The 17,586-nt window shown below is 34.8% G+C and overlaps 1 protein-coding gene across 1 annotated transcript in view; it reads right to left on the reverse strand.

Annotated features, from left to right (window-relative positions):
• Positions 1-17,586, reverse strand: part of LOC126890137 (uncharacterized) — a 167,780-nt gene that overhangs the window by 51,182 nt on the left and 99,012 nt on the right. The window contains exon 9 of the mRNA XM_050658987.1: positions 5,467-5,484. Coding sequence (XP_050514944.1) covers positions 5,467-5,484 — 18 coding nt within the window. The remainder of the gene's footprint in view (positions 1-5,466; positions 5,485-17,586) is intronic.

The following is a 17,586-nucleotide window of genomic DNA, read 5'->3' on the forward strand; positions in this document are numbered from 1 at the left end:
AATCGGAACATGGGAAGAGACAAACCCGCCAAAAAGAACAAAAAAGAAAATAAAGTGGACTAACTACAAAAGGTTAGTAAGTGAAGGAATAAACATAGTGCCAGTAATAAACAATCCAGAAGAAATAGAAGGAAAAGTCCTAGAGTTCGAAAATATCATCCAAGAGGCAATTAGAAACAGCACAACAGAGGAAGATGTCGAGATATTCATGGGAAGGTTCAAAGACATACCACAAGAAACACAAGAGTTGATAAGGGAAAAAAATAGAGCAAAGAAAACAGCAAAAAGAACAAGAAACAGAGTAGATAAATCCTGGGCAAATATTTTAAATAGGGAGGTCCAAACGGCCCTAAAACTCCACCGTAGCGAAAAATGGGACAACTTTGTACAAGAGATGGAAGAACAAGACTCAAACATGAGAAATGTCTGGAAGCTCCAGAAAATGTTGAGAAGCGACAGGAAACCCATCCCCCCACTACATGGAAGATACGGCATGGTATACACCATAGAAGACAAAGCAGAGGCAATGAGGACTACACTCGAAGATGAATGCAGACTGAACTTCCACCAAGATGAAGACGACGACTTCCTGGAAGAAGTCGAAGAACAAGAAGAAGGACCAGAAGACCCAGAGGACTTCATCCCCCCAACATCACCGGAAGAAATCAATGAACATATCAAAAATAGTTCACCGAGAAAAGCGCCTGGCCTCGACGAAATAACCAACAGAGCCCTAAAATATTTGCCCAGAAAAGCTATAGTGTATTTCACAAATATTATAAACGCAATATTAAGATTCAAGACATTCCCAAACAGATGGAAAGAGGCCCGTGTCATCATGATTCCAAAACCTGGCAAGAATCACACATTCCCACAGAACTACAGGCCAATCAGCTTACTTCCAGCGATCAGCAAGATAGTGGAAAGAGTCATCCTCAGCAGACTGCAAGCGGAAACAACCCGACTAAATATCATCCCAGAGGCTCAATTCGGATTTAGAGCAGAGCACTCCAGCGAACTACAAGTCCTCAGGCTAACCGAGTACATAGCAGCCGGTTTCAATGATAAGCAGTACACTGGAGCAGCGTTCCTGGATGTAAGCAAGGCATTCGACAGAGTCTGGCACAAGGGGCTCCTATTCAAAATGCGGGATTACGGGTACAGCGGAGCGATGACGAGGCTAATCTCGTCGTACTTGGGCGGCCGGAGGTTCAGGATTCGGATAGGACAAGTCCTGTCCGAACTCGGAATCCCGGAGGCTGGAGTACCACAGGGAGCGGTCTTGTCACCCCTGCTGTACACGATATACACCGCAGATGTACCTAGAACACCAGGTACCCTCATGAGCCTCTACGCCGACGATACAGCAATAGCGGCCAAGCATAGAAACGCAGATATAGCAGTGACCAACCTACAAACTGCACTAGAAGAAATTGAAGCATGGTGTATCAAATGGAAGATAGCCATAAATTCAGAGAAAACACAAGCGGTTCTATACAAGAAAGGGAGACAGCAGCCAGAGGAACAATTGAGGGTGCAGAACAGGCCCATCGAGTGGAAAAACGAAGCCAAATACCTAGGAGTCATTATGGATAAAGGATTAACCTTCCAAAAACACGTAGAAGCCACAGTCCAGAAGGCCAACATAGCAAGAGCGAATCTAAGAGGACTCACAGGCAGAAAAAGTAAACTAACACTCAAAACAAGGTTAAGATTGATAAATAGTATAATCCTACCGGTATTAACTTATGCGTCTCTCGCATGGGGACACGTATGTAATACACACAAGAAGAAGATCCAAGCAGTCCATAACAACAGCTTGAGGGAGGCCGTCAGAGTCCCAAGATATGTAGCTGAAAGATTCCTGTTCAGAGAACTCCAACAGGTGAGAGTCACAGAAACCATGACAGACAAGGCAAGGGTCAAATTCGCAGAATTAGAACATCACCCAAATTACATACTGCGAGAGACGCTAAGATACGACGAGTTCCACCGATGGAAGCACAGACGCCCGAAACAACAAATTATAGGATAAACTAAAAGTGATAAGTGATAGTAGTGTGTTCGTAGCTCGAAACAAGTGCCGAAGATAGCGTTACCCACGAAGTCCAAGTACCACGACCACCTCCAAGGTAAGCAAATATTAGAAAATTAGAAGGGCCTTAAGCCCCCAAAAAAATTCATATAAAATAAAAAAATGGCGAAAGCCCCCAAAAAAATTAAAAAAACCAAAAACACAAAAAAATTAGAGCATCGAGTCATCGGGCGGGGCCCAGCAGGGCCCAACAGGGCTCAGTGGGGCTCGGCACGATGACTCGGGGCCCAAGCAAGCAATTTTTAGTACCGCGGATAAGTTATTAAGAAGATAAAGGCATAGAGCGCATCACGCTGGGCCTAGTTTTTGCATTCGATTAGGATACCACAGTGGAATCTTATTACCCAGGGTTCCATTGTGAAGAGCATTTGGCTACGATAGTTGTGCCTCCATCGCGCATCAGCGTGCTATGGGGGGGAAAGGGATGGCCTGGGGCATTGGAGCGAGGTGGGGTGATCCCTGTATAACTCGGGTCAAAACACCTCGCCCCAATGACTTGTTACACCCGAATGTACTCCTTCGAGAGGGTGAACAAATCCCACAGGTCGGGTTAAATCAAATTGCTTGCTTGCTTGCTTGCTTTCTGTCCTTGTGGGATCGGTACTCACCGGAGGGACCGCAGACGTTCGGATACAATTAGCGTTTCTTTGCAAAGACAATGACGTCGACTTTGCAAAGTAACAAGACACTTACTCAACATACATACTACACATTACACCTGAGTGAGTGATAAGTTGTACAATTACGTGGCTAAAGGTTCTAATTTTAAACCAATGCCAGAATCAAAGAAAAAAAAATAATAATATATTTTTGCATTTGATGACATTGACAGTCATAAAATAGGTTATACTAGACTTAAACTAGGGTGTGGGTCGGTATAAATTTTGAATAAATTCTTATACCAAGTATAACCTATATCTAAGTTATTCCATGTTTATTAGTAGTGATTTTGCATATACCTGATTTATGCTCAGTATAACTTTTATACTTGGTTTATTAGTAACAGTGATAATGTTTAACTTAGGGTTGCTTTTGCTTCCTATAAACGCATATATTATGACAATTTTAATTCTCAAAATAAACGAGTTAAAATTGACACATAATAATTGCGATAAATTTGCAGTTAAAATCCAAAGTTAATAGAGGAAGAGAAACAACAATTTAAAAGACCGAGACTCATCAAGATGAAGTAAAAGCGGCTGGAAATCTCATAAATTTAGATCTCCAAAAGGGTAAAAATGAACAAAATGTGGAGGTACTGACTTTTGATTTGGAAAAAAACCCCAACTTACCACTAATTCCAACGAACGAACATTGCATTTTACAAAAGGCAGCTGTGGCTTTATTACTGCAGTAAATATTTAAGAAAAACTGGGCTACGCCATTTCTCTGATTAGGTCGAAGCATAGCAGGAAAAGGAGCACAAGAAATAAGTTCAATTTGATTAAAATATTTGCAACAAAACCTAATACAAAAAAAAAATGAATAACCATTTTCAATTTCGTTGCAAAACGAAAAAACACAGCCGAACCATATTCTAGTCCAATCAGAGAGTGCTGCAAGCACCCCTACCGGTTTCGAAACTTATTAGTCTCTCATCAGGAGGCACATATGCTGCTCTCCCCGATCCAACCAAAACAGACCCCAGTGTGCAGTCCCGGATTGCAACGAACGAAATGGCATGGATGCCCTAGCGGCAACTGCTAGCAAAAAGACTAAGTTTTCACTCTAATGGCATATAAAACAACATAATGCTATTCTACATCCCACCAGAATGAAAACAATGGGAACCTTCTCTGGTTACACCTCCGAGGCTTCTACAATTTGCAAGCCATACGGATGCTGAGACTAAGGAAGATGAGGGAATTCTACAATAATTTACAATTCACGTCCCATCTGCTCAGCGCGGTAAAGTTCCAACGAGAATGGTTCCCTTCATACTCCACACAGAGTAAATGTAATTTTTTATTTATTTACATTTACTCTGTGTGGAGTATGAAGGGAACCATTCTCGTTGGAACTTTACCGCGCTGAGCAGATGGGACGTGAATTGTAAATTGTAGAATTCCCTCATCTTCCTTAGTCTCAGCATCCGTATGGCTTGCAAATTGTAGAAGCCTCGGAGGTGTAACCAGAGAAGGTTCCCATTGTTTTCATTCTGGAGGGATGTAGAATAGCATTATGTTGTTTTATATGCCATTAGAGTGAAAACTTAGTCTTTTTTTAAAACCTAATACCTCAAATAACTGAATTGATATTATTCTGACAGTTGCGAAGGACAAAACCTCAATACATATTAAAATTGTGATGCTTTTAAAATCTGGGCTTGAGCTTATACCATCTTAAAAAAATAAAGATGCGCTTTCTAGTATCAAGACCCAGTTTTATGTCCAATGACTCCAAATTTGGGGACATAGACTCAGCACTAAAGCTCCAAAATCGGTTATATACTCCAGACGATTATATAAACGTTATCAAAAATTGCAGAAAACGAAACAAATTAACGGTTCAAATGGTACAAAAATAATAGTTTAAAGGAGTTTTCGATGTTTAAGAAATATTGTAAATAGCAAGAACGATATAAATGGGAATTCGATTAACTGACTTCAAACTAAAAATACTGCTCTTGAAAGAAGATCCTTTTAAAATATATTTTAGCAAAAATCACGGCGGTAATTTTACAGAAGTAAACATAATTAAACGAGTCAGAAGAAATCCAACCAGAAGTACAGAATTTTTGTATTCCTCCAACCGGCAAATTTTGTGGCCGAATGGAAAACCGGTCTCTATCCCAAAATTTAATGACATAATGTCATTATTGGAACTTACTACATTGAATGCTAAATATTTATATGAAAACATCGTAGGGAATAAAGGTATTCAAGATGAGACTGACGGCTTTAATGGATCATTGGATTTCGATAATAAAGACCAATCTTAGTGGATTGCTTTTGGTGTATTTTCTATGTGAACGATATAACTTTTTATACGTATTAAAGCCAAAAATTTAATAAAACGTTATTATAACACTTACTTTTTATTCTGAAACATCAGAGTAAGCGCCAAATATAATGTCTATTAATCCGGTATTCGGATCTTAACTCATGCACATCTTAAAAAATCATTAACGAATTAAGCGACATTTGATTGAATAACTTTTAAAATATCAATTATATAAAAAAAAATTAATTAACATGTAAAAGTTCTTTTATATTTTCGTTAACCACTCAAATATGAAACATGGTATTTCTATATTTTAGAAATAGCACCAAAAACAAATTTAAAACCTTTAAACCCATTTATCTCAAAACTACATGTCATCTTGGCACTTAATCCGCTATTACATAACGCGGTCCAATTTTCAAACTTACCTTTGAGACATAAACGCACTAAAATTATTTTGTGAATTATGTATTGTACAACTACTTTCTACGAATTTATATAGTCAGTTTTAGATTTAATTTTGTTTTATCTAAGGATGCAGATACGTACTTCAATAAAGTTGTCTATTTTTCAAACTGCATAGGAATTTTATCAATTTGCAATGTCACAAGTTGCTTATCTACAGGTTTTCCTTAAATATTATTTTGATAGTTTTTTCATTCTTGTTAGATCATTTTTTTAATGCAAGACGTCCTTATTTACTTTTTTTTTATTGAGTTGTGTGTCGATAAAATCATTTGTACCAAAAGTTGGCGAAGTCAGATTTATAACAACAATCGTTCTACTGCGTAAAATCCTGTATGTTAAATTTTAACCTATCCTTATAAAATTATAATCAATCATTTCAGTGTAAAAGTCGCTAAGTATCATAAAGTCCATTGCCTTAAGCAACTTTTTGCTTGTTCTTCTTTAGCCCATTTCTATCCAACTTTTTACATGGGCCTTCCCCAAATCTTTACATATATGTCTGTCCTTGGTCGCGCTTTTCCAGCAAGTTCCTGTAGCTTTTACAATATCGTCCTTGCATCGCATCTAAGGTCTTCCTTTTCCTCTTCTCCCTGCCCACGGTCTCCAGTTTTTTATTTCAGCATTCCATCTTATATATTCCTGTATCGCATTGTGGCCCGCAAATCTCCACTTTAACCCTATTATATGTTCTGTTACATTTTTAATTTTGTTTGATCTCTTATCCGTTTGTTTGATTTTCTGTCTTGCAGTTTTATTCCCAGCATAGATCTTTCCATCTTTCTTTGAGTTATTTCTATATTGTTTATGTTGGCATTTGTTAATTTCCATATTTCTGAGCCATAGGTCGTAACAGGAAGGATGAATAATTGACCAAACACACGGGATTTTATGTACTGTTGTATCTTTGTGCTTTTTGGTATCCATCTTAACTTTCCAAACTCTGCCAATCTGATTCTTCTTTTTACTTCAATTGTCTAGTTCTCTTTATTAGCTTTGATTATTTGACCAAGGTAGGATGTTTGTTAACAACCTCAATATTTACGTTTTTAAACGCTTTTCTTCAGTTCAATAGTTTGCGTCAAATCTTTAGACGTTAATTTGACTGCTTTTTCTCCAGTGCAAATGAATGAAAATTTGCAGACATATATGCATTCGCAGGAAAAATACACGAATAGGCAATAATTTTTTTTATCTTGATTAATTGTTTAGATAAAAAAACGGTTTTAATGGAAAACGCTTAATTTCTCTTGTTTTTTAGAATGTAAAAATTTGAAATTTTACGGATTGTAGCTAATGATATAAACTTTACATAATTTCACTTTTTACGTTAATTGTTTACGTTATGCTTTATAAATAAAAATAAAGTTTCAAGCTTTGAACGCTCATATATTTGTTTATATAAAAATCGACGCTTGTTCGTGTCAAATTTCAATACGATACGAAATGAAACTTAAACCAAAACTCGAATTAAAAAAATTCGTGTTTTTATCGTAGTCTTAGAAAAACCACCAGTAGAGACGTTTTGTGCCGCAATTAACATTAGAGTTCGTTTTGGCGTATTAATTAAACGCTTTTCTTTAGTTCATTCGTTTGGGTCAAATATTTAGACGCTAATTCGATTGTCTTTTCTTCAATGTAAATGACTGAAAATTTGCAGAAATATGTGCATTCACGGGAACAATACACGACTAGTCTAAAATGTTTTTTTATGTTTGTTAATAATTAATTGCTTGAAACTTTTACAGATTGTAGCTAATTATATGAACTATGCCTAATTTCCCTTTTTACGTTATTTGTTTACGTTATTCTTCATAAATAAACAATAAAGTTCCAAATTTTTTGCATTCCAACTACTTTTTATGTTAGTACATCATATGTTTTTTGCATATCTGAATAAACATGACGATATATTTTAATGTTTGAAAAGTGTAAGACTAAAAAGTAAAAAATAAAAAAATATAAAAAAAATTTTTTAAGGAACGCTTTTTTTTAATTACTAGTGACTAAAATTAAAAATATTATAAAAAAAATCAACTAAAAAGCAAAAAATTAAAAAACTACTTTTAGTCACTAGTAAAAAATTTAACACATTCGTTAAAGAAAAGCGTGGGGCGAAAACCGATTATTCTATGAAGACGCGCCACGCTTTTCTTTAATGAATTTGTTAGATATTTTAATTTTTTTTAATTGTTTGCTTTTTAGTTGATTTTTTATAATATTTTTAATTTTAGTCACTAGTAACAACTAAAGAAAAGCGTTTCTTAAAATTTTTTTTCATATTTTTTTATTTATTTTAATATTGTTTATTTTGTCATTTGTATTTGTCACAATTTTTGTTTTACTCATGTTCATTTTAATCCTAAACTTTTTGCCACTAACACGTATTTCGTAACCCATAAAGGGTACCCCCCGTTAAGTTAGGAAAAATGCCTTTACTACCAAAATTCAATTTTTATATTTTTTTACGTTTTATGCAATTAAAAAATGAGATTACGCGGATTTTTGCTCGCCACCCCCTTACCCCTCCACGCACAGCCAAAAACGTAGATTTTTAGATTTAATTTTTTTTAGTTAGATTGCAATTGATTTCAAAATTTCAAAAAATTCACACGTGTACCAGAGGCTTTTACAAAACATGTGCATTTTTTATGAACTCGTAGACCAAGTGTACATAACCTCATTTTTTAAAATTTTTTAAAGCTTATAACTTTTTTTGGAGATGGCTGCAGGTCCAATTTTTTTGCATTTGGTGTATTTTATCAAAAACTATCTCTCTGATTTTTTTAGATTTTTTCGTCAACTGCGCCATCTTGAAAAATCCGAAAAACTGTTTTTCTAGGGGGCTTTTGGGATTTTCTCCATTTTATAGACTTCAAAATAGAACAGCTCAAGGTTTTTTAATATATTTAGTAATATAATTTGAAATAACTGAGTACATTAGGATATTCAAAAATGGGCAAAACACCTTTAAACCTCCCAAAATCATGTTTTTTCAAGTTATGTAAGGGTTTTTGCGGGTTAAATGATATTTTTTGAGATCGATACAACCTTAATATTTTTTTACGTTATGTGTGATTTAAAAATAAGACTCATCGAAGTTTTAGCCCACTACCCCCTCCCCCTGCCCCCACAAAAAGGTCAATTTTTCATTTTTTTGTTTAGTTAAGTTGCAATTAATTTAAAAATTTTATGAGGCTTCTACACAACATGTCTATTTTTTTTTAACCCGTTGGTCCAGTGTACATAATATGACCTCAAAATTCCTTTTTATTTTTTTAAAACCTATTTTTGACTTCCAAATTTTTGAAAACGTCCAATGAATGGTACATTTCACTCGCTTTGGCCCATTTTCACCCATTTTCGCGTTTTTCACATTTTAAATCGCGCATAACTCGACAACCAGTAGATATGTTTTAGAGAAAAATCACAAGTGACCTTTTTTGCTAAGATTGATCCAGAGGATCTAAAACAAATTTGTCCGAAGTGAACAATTGAAATTTTGAAATTGTTTAAAAATTTGTTTAAACAATTTTCCGACCGCGGTACTGCCTGGCAACTTGTGGATTTGTTATAAGGACCTGTTTTAAGTAAGTTTGTGCAAAAAAAAAAACAAATCGGAATAATTTACCAAACGGGGACGAGCATATATCCTGGACTTTACTTCGTTTCAGACTGCGTGGATTAATCCTAAAGCCCAAAGATAGAAAAAGCTTGCCAGTAAATTTATATATAAACATTTCCTTTTTATCCTGTTCTCTGTAGCAGTAAACGTGAAGCCATCACCAAAAAAAAGTTATACGTACCTATTAAAAAAACAAAAAAAAATTGAGGTTATGTACACTTGACCTTCGGGTCCATAAAAATAGATGTTTTGTAAAGGCCTCAGCTGTGCGTGTGAATTTTTTGTAATTTATAATTTAATTGCAAACCAACTTAAAAAAATTAAATCGAAAATTTGACGTTTTTTGGCTGTGGAGAAGGGGAAACGGGGTGGTGGGCTAAAATTGCGGTGAGTCGTAATTTTTTTAATCACGTAGAACGTAAAAGAATAAAAAATATTCAGGCTGTACGACCTCAAAAAATATAATTAGAACCGCAAAAACCCTTACGAAACTTTAAAAAACATTGTTTTGGGGGGTTAAAAAGTGTTCCACCCAATTTTGAGTATCCTAAAATACTCAGTTAATTCAACAAAACCTTGATTTGATCTATTTTGAAATCTATAAAATGGAGAAAATCCCCAAAAACATCCTAAAAACAGTTTTCCGAATTTTTCAAGATGGAGCATTTGACGGAAAAATCTGAAAAAAATCAGGAAGATAGTTTTTGTAAAATACACAAAATGCAAAAAATTGGACTTGCATCCATCTCCAAAAAAAAGTTAAAAGCTTTAAAAAATAAAAAAAAATTGAGGTTATGTACACTTAACCTACGGGTCCATAAAAAATGCACATGTTTTGTAAAAGCCTTAGTTGCACGTGTTAATTTTTTTGAAATTTTTAAATCAATTGCAACCCAACTGAAAAAAATTAGATCTAAAAATCTACGTTTTTGGCGTAGTGGGGAGGGGTAAGGGGGGTGGCGAGCTAAAAATCCGAATAATCTCATTTTTTAATTGCAAAGAAAGTAAAAAAATTAAAAAATTGAATTCTGGGAGTGAGGGCATTTTGCCTATCTTAACGGGGGACATCTTGCCCTTTCTTGATGAAAATGTAACGATTATTCTTTTCAGGGCAACAGACTCAGTAAAACAGAAGTTAAAATAAAATAAATGTATTAAGGATATTTATATGCAGTTTAAAATTGAAATAATTAAATAAAATAATATTCTGTCTTCGTTCCGCTCCGAAAAATGCCTCCTTGTCTGTAAGAGAAAACTAAATTGTATTTACTATTATCCAAAAACGTAATATACCCTATTCCACGAATATACGACTCTCTTGGATTATCTCAACAACGAATATTTTGCTGTGTAAAATAAGAAGAATGAAAGTAAATTGAAAATTACATTGCTGTTTATTGGAATAATAATTAGAGCCATTTACTTTCGTACTTCCTATGTTGTACACTAAAATATTCGTTGTCGCGATAATCCAAGACAGTCGTATATTCGTGAAACGACTCATAACAATATTTGTAAAATGCAGAAAACAATCACTGATCAGAATCAATATATTATACAGTGCGTAAATTGTTCAGCTAAACGTAGGGAATATACATTGAGATAATTGTGGCAACTGCGCTAACCTGTGTTTGTTTGTGTTAGTTGAAGCTTCTGTTCGAGTACTAGCTTTTGGTGAAATAGAGCTGTTAGAATGAATGGAATGAGTGAGTTTGGAAGCAAGGCTGTCCTTACATAAATCAAAAACAAAGATTTATTAATCTTACTTTAACTTTTAAAATATTTTTTGTTTAAAAACTAATTTCAAAATTAAACAGTTTTTATTTTCCCTTAGACCAAAAATATTTAGCTACTGTACTGTCATGTTTTCACGTTTTTTGTGTCAGTCGAAATGTCAGTTTTGAGGTTAATGGCCCTTAATGCTAACAACAATATTGTCATCGAGAGAACGCAGTTGCTACAATTATTTCAATGTATATTTCTTATGTCCAGCTAAATGATTTACGTACTGTATACATAATTACATAGAGACTTGCACTCTCAAAATCAAAATATCAACAGTTATACAGATATTATTAAACCAACTTCGGATTGAAGATGGCAGCTACCGCTCACCGTGGTTACAGTTCCATCGGAGCATCCCTTCACTACAGAGTGCCTTCGCCAAGGCAGAGTTCTGACTCACACTGACGCATAATTGCCGCTGGTCAGCCGCCTACTTGCGGCAACAGGTTGAGTTCCTTTGTAGTTTAGGCACTAAGTAAAACTGCCTTTACGATCCTCGGCTTTGTAGTTAAATACACCCTCGGCTTCTCTCCTTGGATGCCTCGGAGTAGAGAGGAACTTAGTGGGGTTGCGCTGGTAACGAAGCGCATTTGGTTTTCTGCTGACGAGCTGTTAAACGCCGGGTGGACAGCAGATCATTACGAAATAAAAATCACTTTGTAGCCGGGTATCCTCTACCTCTAAGTCATATAAGAACCTCTAAGTCATATAGTTTTCTCCTATAAGGGTACTAATTATGAACATGGAAAAGTGTGTTTATGTCAAAAATCATTTTTAATATGCACGGTATTTTCAAATATAAATTAGACAAAACGATTATGCCAACATTATTGAAATATGGTATTCCATTTCAGGACACTCCGTGATAAAAGTCGATAGGGACTTTGGTACCATTGAGAAACAAAGACTGAAAGTAGAAGTGGTTGGTTTGAATTCTGAGACATACTTGAGCTCATCAAGATATGAAGGAAAAAAAAACTCTTTACTGTTTTATTCGTTGTATATAATATAAATCATTGTTTATTTCCCTTTAGTTTGAATATTCCCTGCGTTCACATTGAGTTTAATACAATAAAAGTTTAAAAAATACTGTTTTTTCGACGTAACTATATCAAAATATATAAAATATGGGGCAGAAACAAAGAAATAAATCCGCATGAAGCTATAATCAAAAAGTCATGAGGTTTTAATTATTATACATGTAAAGAGAAATCCCGACATACAATATCTGCTGTCGAGATTCTCTTTAATTTAAGTTTGAAGCAAGTAGCGGGGACACTAGCCAAGTAGCAAGATAAAGTGAAGTGACAGTGGCAAAATGTCATGAATAAACTTTCTTAAAATTACTTAATGTCATAAATGATTAAGAATTTTTTAACGTAGAATAATTAGATTAAATTGTTGTTTCTTTGTATTTTCAGGTAGTATAATTTTAAGTTTGTAAATATTGTAAAATTATGAAACTTTGTATTTTCAGAGCAACATCAATTTAGTTTTAAAAAAGTCAAAAGTCCCAAGTCCCAGTCCATAGTGGTGTAAAAAGTAACATATTACAAAACAACAATTTTGCTTAAGTACACTCAAAAATGGAAAAATTAAGGTTTGACTTTAAAATGGTAGGAGCACAAGATGGAAAAACCAATATAATGTCTATAACTTCAATTGACACACCAGATGAAAAAACCTTTTTATTACCAGATGAATTTCAGCCAGAAAATTTGCACAAAGAAGTGTGCAAAACCCAGGTATATACAAGATTAAAAAACTCTATAAAGAAAAGAAATCAATCTAGAAAAGTGTGGATAACCTTAACAGAAGAATTATCAAAAAGCTATCTAGATGAAGATGAAAATTTATATTTTGAGAATCAATATTTAGAAGAACTGATAGAGAGTGATAGTGAACCCAGATCAGATGTTCAAGTTGACACAATACAAAAACTATTGGAAAAACTGATGGAAAATAAAGAACAAAAATGTGAAATTCAGAATTTAAGCAAAATAGCAAAAGATTTTATGATTGAAAAATTTGATGGAAAAAATTAAAACGCAAAACAATGGCTATCTCAATTTGAAAAAGAATGCGAACGTTGATTAATACTAGAAGAAAAGAAAAAGATTGAAATTTTAAAATTTTTCCTCGAAAAGGCAAGTATAGACTGATATATAGCTGTATGATATTAAAATTTATAGTAGAATCAGATTGGGAAGACTGGAAATAGTTATTTTCCTAACAAGTGCAGAAAGTCATACTTTTCCGAACGCGATTGCAGTTTGCCGAACGAAGCGAAGCGGAGTTCGGCAAGCAGTCGAGTGCGGAAAAGAGACTTTCTGCAAGAGTTAGGAACAATATTTTTCTACGAGCATTTAAAAATGACCAAATTTTAGTCAATTAATTAAATTAATAAAAAATACATACACAAATTAAATCTTTGACAAGGTTGTCAAAACCAAACTTTCTATATAATTGGTTAGCATGACGACGATCTAATAACACCGAATTAAATTCAATGCTGTGCCTAAATACCTGTTATGTACAGGTTTTAATATTTTAAAGGCATAGCAACGATGTCAAACAAAGCAATTATTGTCAAGAAGCACGTCACACACTTTAACATTTATCTTTACTTACGAATTAAAAAATAATTCAGTGATTTAGATGGCATCAAGTGACGAAGAACTACCTCCATCTATCCTCGACGTTGTCAATTATCTTAATTTGTTACCGGAAAAATCAGCAAACAGGTACAAGAAAGAATAAAATATTTTTATGAGTTGGTGTAAAGAAAAAAGTGTAAATAGCTTAAAAGAAGAAGTGTTTTTGGCTTATTTTATTAGTCTATCCAAAATCTGCAAACCAAATACTTTGTGGTCCCGCTATTCCATGCTCAAGTCAGTATTAGAAATTGAAAAAAATGTCAATATAGCAGTGGCGGCTCGTGATTTTTACAATAGGGGAGGCTATACCTAACTGTAAAATATCTAGACAAATTTGCACTAGCAAAAAAATGCGCCAAAAAATGTAATTTAAGGCCCCATCTTTTGACCATTTTTATTTACATTTCATAATATCATCCTAATTCATAATTTCATGATATCATCATTTTAAAAATAGTTAGTCTAATAGTAAAAGTTTAATACCAAAGTTTGTGTCGTTTATTTGTTAACAATTCCATCTATTTGTAAATAGATACAGGGCCGGCGATAACGGGCCTGCAAGGGATGCATTGCAGGCGGGCGCCCTTGTTTGGGGGGCGCCAAAATGAGCTTCTTTTTCTACTGGTTTTATGTAAAATACTAAAATAGAAAAATTCATTTTTTAAATTTGGTTTAAATTCATCATAATACCCTAATCTGTGTTTGCTAGTTTTGCATATCACATAATATACAAAAATATGCAATGCGGCATAGAATTCATACCATGTAGTAATGTAATTTATTGGTCAAAGATATCATATTTCAACCAAACAAATTTTCTCTTAATGAGAATGCTTTGTTTATGCTCTTCAAGTTTCTTGCAAGTTGTTAGTTTTGTATCAGCAGTTATGAGAGGAAATGAATGATTTCTAGTAAAATAAACAAGATTGTAATACTGTTTTCTTGTCGTCTGCCCTTGTCTAATTATTTAAGTATTATGTACCTATTAATATGTATCAAATTAAGTATTAATTATTAATCCCATAAAAACATAATATTTAAAATAAAAATTTTACATAAAATTAGTTTAGAGCTCGTTAGATTTAGATTTAGTATTATTTCATGTGATTATAGTACAGAATAAGTTGTACTCTGCAGTTAAAGAATCTAGCATTCAATTAATATGTAAGTATTTACTACTCAGTACTATTATTAATCTACGGTTCAGTTATTATTTTTATTTAGTTAAATAAAAATGGATTCAAAAAAAATTATCTGGGGCACAAATCGAAAAAGAAAAGCTGAAAAAGAAGAAATGACACAAAAAAAATCTTAGTTCTCTTAGCCAATTTCTTAAAAAAGTTCAAGTGAAGTTGTTTTGTCAGATGAGGGGTCCAATAAAAATGTAACCGAACTTTATTTACCGGGGACATTTGCGGATAGCGGGACACCGACTTAAGTCGGTGCCTCGCTGCCCGGAACACACATTCTTAGGACACAAGTCCAAAATCAAGTCATTAATAGGGAAAGAAGCTCTTCTAGCTACACCTAAAATCAGGTGATTTAACCACATAAAGTAATACAGACGATGTGTTCCATCACCCAGTGCATCCAAGGTAACGTTCAGTACAAAGCCTCCTACGGGTAAAAACATGGATGAGCGCGGTGTAGGTCGCGATCGCGGTCGCTACATCGATATCAAAACAAACCTACATTTTCTTATGAGATCGCACACACCAAGGATGTGTCACCAGTTCACCCACGCGACCTTGTATCGCGGATTACAGCGATGTCGATGCCAAAGCAGGATACGGAAAGTATCTTAGGTAAGGGTAAAAACATGCCGAAGATACATAGATGAGCGCAGTGTATACTTTCCGTATCCTGTTTTGGCATCGAAATCGCTGTAAACCGCGATGCAAGGTCGCGAGGGTGACACATCCTTGATATGTGCGATCTCATAAGATAATGAAGGTTTGTTTTGATATCGATGTAGCGACCGCGATCGCGACCTACACCGCGCTCGTTCATGTATCTTCGGCATGTTTTTACCCTTATTCGTTATGTACTGCGATGGGGAGGGGTGGTAGTACAGCTCGGGGGGTCAGATAGATACAGGGTCAGGTTACGCAGTGTGACCGGTTTGATCTTCGGACATGTGGGTCTCACTGTTCCATTTGAACACACATAATGTTCCCGAGGCTGGGGTTGTACGAGAATCTGTGTGTATGTGTGTGGGGTGGGGGGCGCCTGTGCTAGTTTTGCAGGTGGGCACCTTATACCCTAGCGCCGGCACTGAATAGATACCTATGCATATCAAAATAAATACAGATTTGAAGTTTTGCAGTCCATACATAAATGAAGCTTCAAATTTTTTAAGATACTCAACTGAATTTTTTTTTGATTCTAAACGCGGCCTACTGCGAATTCAAAAACACGATAAATTACCGATATTTTGCTTTGAGTTAGAGATATCGGAAAAAGTTATTTGAGCAAGTTGTTCCAAATATTATTATAACCCCACATACCAAATTTCATAACAAAATTCGCACTTTTAGAGTTTTCATTATTTTTAGTCAGGACCCTAAAATTCGTTGTCCCGAGACGCACCCAACCACCCAACGGAGCTGAGAAGCTACACTGCCTCCCTTGGTATATCTCCGGGCAGCGTGTGATAGCGCCGTAGATGCCACTGTTAGGAGACCGGCTCTCCTTAAACGCCTGCTGCGCTGCACGGAGCATTAGCAACTGAGAATGCTGGGCTTCTCGGCTCCGTTCGTGCATCTCGGGATAACCCAGGGTCCTGCCTACAATAATATGTAATAAAACTGAGACGCGATCATGCGTTCTAATGCTAATGCTCCGTACGTATGGATAATTAGTGATAATATGGAATTTACACGTTGTATAATAGTGAGAGTAATTGTTGTTTTCGCGATTCATGATAAACAAAACAGTATAGAGTGTGTAAAAAATGTATGGGGAGGCTGAGCCTCCCTTGCCTCCTCTGACGAGCCGCCACTGCAATATAGGCAATTATTTTAAGTTAACAGCATATTTGAACGAAAAAGCGTAGGATTCAGTTGTACGTTCAATATAAACATTGTAAATAATAAATAAATATAATTAAAATTACATATTTTGTATTTGATAATAATAAAATTGTTAAAAAGTTGACTTAATTCTTTGACAATGTTGTCAAAACCAAACTTTCAATATAATTAGTTAGCATGACGACGATCTTGGTTTCCATGACGGTGGATACGCGTGCGGAAAAGTAAAAACCGCGTGCGGAAAAGTAAACCGCGTGCGGAAAAGTAACACGCGTGCGGAAAAGTAAAACTTTCTAAACTAAAATGCGTGCGCGAAAGTAGACATTTTTGCACGCTCGTAGAAAAAATAATTTTTGTGACACTTTTGGAAGTAAAGGGTGGTCTCAAATCCGATATGCTCACACATTTAAATACCAGACTGGTTCCTTATTAGAATATGCAATACAAAAGGAAAAGCTACTACTGCAGGTGAGTAAATCCATTGACACAAGCACATTAATAAATCTAATAGCTATTGGCCTACCAAATAATATTGCAGATAAAATTGAGAGAGAAATATTACAAGGTACCCAAGATTTGTACAATAAGATAGGTAAACTTGAACACCTTGCAACTAGAAGTCTAATGAAACAGAAAAAATATGCAGAAAATAAATTCAAACAATCAGAGGAAAAAACTCCTTGTAAAATATGCGAAAATGCAAATAAAGGAAAACGATTCCATTCTGAGGAGAATTGCTGGTTTAAAGAAAAAAGAGATAAAGCTGGTCAAGTGAGGACAATAAATAACAATGCAATGTTAGAAGTGGAATTGAGCAACGAGAATCCAAAAAACTTACAATAATACCATTAATTGTGTTCAACGTAAAAATAAACAATATACTGAATGTGAATGCACTGTATGATCCAGGATCCAATGTGTCACTGATAAATTCAAAAATATTGAAAATAAAACAGAAGCATTGGAATAATAAACATTCAGTTA

This window comes from Diabrotica virgifera, chromosome 8 (assembly GCF_917563875.1).
Source record: "Diabrotica virgifera virgifera chromosome 8, PGI_DIABVI_V3a".
NCBI classification, from domain to species: domain Eukaryota; kingdom Metazoa; phylum Arthropoda; class Insecta; order Coleoptera; family Chrysomelidae; genus Diabrotica; species Diabrotica virgifera.